This window comes from Cariama cristata, unplaced genomic scaffold, assembly GCF_000690535.1.
Source record: "Cariama cristata isolate BGI_N322 unplaced genomic scaffold, ASM69053v1 scaffold35782, whole genome shotgun sequence".
Lineage (NCBI taxonomy): Eukaryota > Metazoa > Chordata > Aves > Cariamiformes > Cariamidae > Cariama > Cariama cristata.
The window spans coordinates 18,225-24,776 of NW_009602708.1; the positions used below are offsets into that span (position 1 = coordinate 18,225).

Below are 6,552 nucleotides of genomic sequence, written 5' to 3' on the forward strand. Positions count from 1 at the left end.
ATGCACTTTAATCAAATGTCACATTGCACTGTTCACTTTAAACCTTAATCCTACTTCTTATAAAGATCTGGGATGTTTCCACATCCAAAGGAAATTTTTATCCCATTGTGACCAAGTGAAAGTTGAGACCTTCACCAAACAGCACACAGGGAGACATGGATGATTTATGATTTGGTCTACCAGAACCACTGGGATTTGTGGAACAGACTACGCTGTGCAATGCATCCATCCTTTCTGGGCCACATGAGAATGTGTTTTGTTGCCGAAGCATCTTTGATTTTGGTTTGTGCAGGGGCAGTACACCGGGACGCATGCTCCAGCAGAGCAGAAACTGCAGGGCCAGGGCCAAGCACTGGAAGAAAAGCTTCCAGACAGGAAGCTCCTTGTGTCCACACAGTCCTGGCACCCCATCCTAATGCCTTGTACAATGTTCAGCAGTGACTAGACACAGTGCATTGAAATATGACTATTATTCTCATTAGTGAGCACACTGAAGTCATAGCTATGCTTCAGAATGAATCAAGATAAGTGCAGTTTAGAAGACAATTTCAGAAAATAGGCAAGCTCAGGCTTTATACAACTATGTTTTTATATCTGAGCCCATTCAAAAAAAGAATTTACAGTAAAGCAAGGACAAGGGGGTATTTTCAAAGGACATTTAACGATGTGAAGTATAATGATGTGAAAAGTTTGCAGGCAGTTTCATTACCCTGTCTAAATAAATGCCGCCAGACCTTTTTCAACTGTAAAAGCCCACCACCACTGAAAAATATTTGGGCCTAATGCAATAACCAGCAGGCTAGATACCACGACTCTGGGCTGTGTAGCATCAGATGAAACATAGCTGACATCACTCCTTGTGAAAGGACAGCGAGTGACCTCGCAGAACGGAACAAGTTCCTGAGCTGAAGTGGCATGAACTCACACATACACAGATGGCTGAGTACAACCAGGCAGCCAGCCCTGCTCAAAGCAGAAACCGTGTCACAACTTAGCTTTGATCTCCTCCTCTCTTGATTGTTAATACTGAAAACGAAACAGGACAGAAATAAGTCACAGGTCTTTTCAAAGCTGGGAGCAGTATCAATATCTCACTCAGCTCCAGTCCATAGAGAAGAGTATGTTATTAACTTCACTGCCACGGCGACTTTGAACAACCTGAAAGGCTTAGAAATCACAACAAGATGTCCAGGGATCTTGAACCAGGAGTGGCATCTTTATACTGTGTCTACATATGGCCAGGATCTCCCAAATAAAAGATTTTCTTAAATCTACATGGCAAAACCCATGCTAACTGAGTTTCTAAAGGCCGGCAAGTTCTGCAGGACTAAGTAATCTGTCTAAATCCATAAGAGCATATAAGCATCAGATGGGAAAGAAGCATTCTGCTAGCTCAGCAAGAGCTCATTTCAGCTGGAAGGCAAACCTTGTATAACTTGTTTTGTATCCGATTTTGGAGATGGAAGGGTAGTGTACTGGCTACTCTGAACTTCAACTTGAAAACTCACACACAGTACGGTCCTGGTTTCAAGAATTAGAGTATTCCATGCAGAAGTAGAAGGTGCTACAGTGTTGTCAACTGTACATTTACAGTAACACGAAGAGATGGCACAATAATTTTATGGAAACTATGCTTCTACTCTTTACCATGAGCATTATGAATGGAACAAGGAGAAGGTACTATAGGAACAACCTTTTATAATGAGCCTATAAGCCATCTTAGTGAGTTTCTAGGTCAGTCTAAAGAAGTCAAAATTTAGATTTGCACAAATTAACCTGATTGCACTTGAATGTAAATAGTATAACGTAAGGACTTACAAAGCAATACTACTTTCTTACTTGCAGAAAGTTTTTCATTCCTTTAACATCTGCTTAACATTAGAATCAAGCCAAACTACCTGGACATTGCACATTGCTGGAACAAACTGCAACCTTCCCTGTAAGCTGAGCCAACAAATCTGAAATGCATTTCTGATATAGATCTATGAACTCTACAAATAAAGACAGTAAGGACAGAATAGGTAACAAAAATACTACCAATATTTTTAATACATATTACATACATATTAAAAAATTATATAAAAGAAGATGTTACAACAATCCTAATGTGGGTAATGTATTTCAAACTACAGATGAAAAAAAGAGTACGCGGTGACTTGTTATAGCTCACACTGTAAACGAACACAAAGCCCAGACCCCCCAGTTCTCATATTCCACTCTAGTCATTAGCAGTGATGCTTTATTCACTTGAGGATTACTAGAAAAAAAAGAACATAGGCTAGTTGGCACTCGACATTTTCACTTACCTCCTGGCTTGTTTTCTGGCCTGCCTTCATGTAGAAAATGAAAACAGTATCAAAAGGACGACATGGTAGTAAATCCAAGTAGCCAAGGTCATCAAAAAACCCAGGAAGAGCAGAGTCAAGTGCAATCAGGTGAGGAGGTAGACGACTGTTAGCAGGTTCCTATCCAACAGATAGAGTTCAACAGCTTAAAGAAAACATCTTTCCTAACTGAAAAGGTCTTTATGGCTTCAATAATAATCCATTAAAATATAAAAAGACAATTTCCCTTTTCTCACAAGAGCAAAATCATAAACAAATTTCTGATGCAACAGAATCCTGTTACTGTAAATAAGCAATAGCAAGCATAACAGTTTGACAATTTGTTGCTTCCTACTATCCTCATTTAATAAAAACGGTATTTTTGCCAGCAAAATGGACGTAACATTTTACTCAAAAAGAGGACTAACTACCACAACAAAAGCAGCAAATACCTTCAAAATATCACAACTATAGAGAGTCACATGTGTAGTTTCATATTTATTAACTTACATATCACTAATATGTAAAATACTAAGCACTTTTAGACACTTTTGCAAAAGCTCCATTGTCTGCTTTTGTTGATGGTTTTCTGGAAGGAAATGCAACAAATAAAAGGGAGAATCCACAGGTAAGAGGCAGAATTTCAAATTAAGAATACGGATCATGTCTAGAAACTGTTGTTATTTTAACTTTAAAAAGAATGCTCTACAACCTATATGTATTCCCAAGTGTTTATATACAATTTGACCACTTCAGCACAACTATCTCTGGAGCACAACTTTTAAGGCAGTCATATTTCAGAAACTCTTGAAGAACCACCCCAAAACCTAATTCAAGCTTAGGGAATGATTTCAAGTACGGACATGTGAATGTGATAGCTTATGTACCCACTGCAAAAATAAAGATACAGCCGCCTATTCAAAGCATGTTCAGTTTGAGACATGGCCTTTCACAACCCTGCTCTCAATCTTGGAAGAGTGGAATCCATCACTCTCTTTGATTAGACTACAGCTTAACAGTAGCTGGAATTACACAGAAGATCTTCCACTAACAAAACTTAGTTTTCTTCTTTTGCCAAGCCAGACCATATGGGTACGGAGGGCATTTGCACAACACTAAGAAGTATCAGGTCACCTTCAATGCCTCCAGTGAGAGAAACCCAAAGTGAGAGAGGAACAGGCGTGCTGTCTGGAACTCCTGTGCTGGTGGCGGGGGCTTACACTCCGTGATCGGATCAGGAAAGCTCTTCTTCCGCCACGCCTCTTCACTTTTCTGATCTATGGAAGTCTCAAAAATAATCTGCTGGGCCATGCCATTCCTCAGCTTCTCATGTCGCTCTTCGAGCTGAAAAACATTGCATGAAATGCTGATTCCACCAAGATCACTAAGATCCACTAAGAAAACAGCTCCATCATTTAGCTCTAGGTCACAGGTACGGCAGCATCTGCAACTCCACCACCCAGATGTTTACTAAAGCACTATGAGCAAGACCTTGCAATGGTACAAAGGTCTCAACACCCTGTTTGCATGGGAGCTGTTGCAAATTTATGTATCCATTATCGGCTACAGCTTCTCCCTTTTAAGTGAACAGAAACTAAAGCATATTTGGCACTGTGAAATTTTAAAATATTTTTGAGACATGCACTCCCCTCCTTCTCCAAGAGGTCTCAAAAAAGCCCTTTTTTTCCCCAGAAGCAGCAACAAAATGCAAGTCATTGCTTCCTAGCAATACTAGGACATTAGGGCCTGTAATAAAACACGTTGAGCAGTGCCTCCCAAAAAACACATCCAAGGCATTGTCATCTTCCTGCAGAAGTGCACAGATTTCATTAGTTTGCATAGGTTATTATGCCATTAATATGAAATTAGTCAAGCTAAAGAGTAAAACTATTCATACACTAGTGTACAATGCATTAACAGACAAAAAACCCAAGAACAAAATTAAGTCAGAGACTGAGAGTTACTCACTTCCTCATTCACAATTTCATGTAAATCAGGAATGCTCAAGTCAGCTTTCACAAATGGGATCTTGTCCACTTCTTCAGGAAAAGGGCGATGCTTCACACTGTATTTCAATCCAACATCATTTTTAGGAGCTGGTCGAGGTTCTGGTACAAAAGTCTGACAAAAATGAGGGATAGTTTTTACATTCAAGGCATCGTACCTCTAGATAATACTTTATTATAGTAGATGGAAAACGTTCCCTCCTCCCTCACCACCAGAAGTACATTAATCCATTAGTGAGAGGTGTTATTAAAAAACATTCAGTAAGTACTTTAAACTAATAGACCTGTATTAAAAACGTGTCTCTACATTTTAAGAGAGACACAGTTCTGCCCATTTTGGTGGCTACACTCCTGGAACTCAGGAACCCTGCTTACCATCTAACCTCGAAGCAGCTGCAAATCCCAATAAAAATGGCAAGCCTATATGGGAACATCTTATTTTCAGCCCATTCTAACTGTATTGAGCAAGAGCTACCAACTGTTTGAGAAGCCTCCATTTTAACCCTGCTGCCTATGATGATCACAACTCAAGCTGAGAAGTCCTAGAAGAGAACAGCAGCAATTCTGCAGGTCAGGAGTGAGATGCACTGCCAAAATATCAAAAGGGCTTGTGTAACGTATGGTAATGCAACTTTGACACTGTTACTACATTATGTTCTGAACTGTTAGTATGCAATTCAAAACTTGAAGTTACCAATGAAAGCAACAAAAGATCTAGGTGCAGGTTTGCAGGTGCATAACGTCCAAACAAGCAAGACCTTTAATTACATCTTGAGTGCTGCTTTATAAATTTATTTACTACCAATTCAAAAAGGCAAAACTGTTAACATTAAAGTTATAGAATGGCGTTGGAAAAGTTCTCTTAAAACTGGTAAGGAAGTCAGCAGCCAGGACATGACTTCTCCTTTCGTGTGGGAAGTACCACACTTGGACTGACACTATTTAGCGAGATGGCTCAGCTTCAGTGACAGCACAGCTCCAAAGGCATCACACGGAGGGAGGGTCTTTCCGAAGGCTGCTTTGCAGAGATGAGATTCATCTAAATGTGAACATGACAGCTGAGACTGACAGGCCCTCATTTCAGCTATATTATTATTTCTTATTTTACTGAGGGGCATATGAAAAGTTTGAAGATTTGGAGAAGTTCGCAGACAGAAATTTTGATAACAGAAGGACATGCTCCACTGGACAACTGCAATAAGAGATTTCACTGTAAAATGAGATTGGGGTATTTCTCCTCCGCTATTCCTGTCCAGAGCTGTTCTAGAGTTCATCTAGATAATTTTTTTTTCACAGTAGGTTTACAGCCATCTTTGCAACATTGGACTTTGTAACTTGAACAGCTGTTCTGTCTGTAGCATCTCATTCTACACCTCCAGACTTTGCTCCCTCTGCTGCAAGGGCTTTGCCTGACATCCTAAAATCAGCACCAACACTCATGCCTACACACTAAATACACTGTCCATTGCCCCATCACCAGTGCCCCCTCCCCTTAAACAAGTCTAGAAGGCAAGAGCACTTTCACAGCCTGTATTTAATATTAATCACAAGTCGTAAAGAGTCACCAGAGATGTGTCACATTACCTACAGCTAAAGGCCCCGTGGCTCAGCCTTAATGTATAATCACCAGCTCTGTGGGGCTGTCTCACATTAGTGGAATTTCTGCTGAACATCTCTAAGTTAAAGATTTCTTTATGGGCTTTGATAGAGACCTTTTGATTTGCTTTAGCTCCTCTTGGCAAAAGACAGAGTTGCTGGGCCCATGCAAATCTTCCAGATGTCCCACGGATCAAAACCGTGACATGCAAAGCACATGGGTTAAGAGAATAACACATCATCATAAATTGCAAACAGTTCACTGTGCAATAACCAGAAACGCACGCAGGCATGATGACAGGTTTTGTTTTCAAGCTTAACTCCTCCCTGACCCTTAAGACAATTCCTGGTGAGGAGCAAGCAGTCCTCCTCTCTGCCACAGGGAAGTACTAGTCTACTTTGTGTGCTGTTCAGTAGTTGCCAGCTCAGTTTCACCATTAAGGTAACTTTCATCCAAATTAATGCAGATCACTGTTTCTCTCCAAATGATCTCCAGGAAATGCAAAAAAATTGTCCAGCCTGTTTAGGTAAGACAAGTGACCATATGGAGACACAGTTTCCAAGATACTTCCATGACTGTCTGTAAAGGTCTCACATAAATCACAGAATCAGTTTGGTTGGAAGAG

At 40.2% G+C, this 6,552-nt stretch overlaps 1 protein-coding gene across 1 annotated transcript in view; it reads right to left on the minus strand.

Annotated features, from left to right (window-relative positions):
• Nucleotides 1–6,126, minus strand: part of LOC104157528 (ral GTPase-activating protein subunit beta-like) — a 17,941-nt gene extending 11,815 nt beyond the window's left edge. The window contains exons 1-4 of the mRNA XM_009694889.1: nucleotides 6,043–6,126; nucleotides 4,293–4,445; nucleotides 3,459–3,668; nucleotides 2,307–2,465 (exon numbers count right to left, since the gene is read on the minus strand). Coding sequence (XP_009693191.1) covers nucleotides 2,307–2,465; nucleotides 3,459–3,635 — 336 coding nt within the window. The 5' untranslated portion in view covers nucleotides 3,636–3,668; nucleotides 4,293–4,445; nucleotides 6,043–6,126. The remainder of the gene's footprint in view (nucleotides 1–2,306; nucleotides 2,466–3,458; nucleotides 3,669–4,292; nucleotides 4,446–6,042) is intronic.
• Nucleotides 6,127–6,552: the final 426 nt, after the last annotated feature.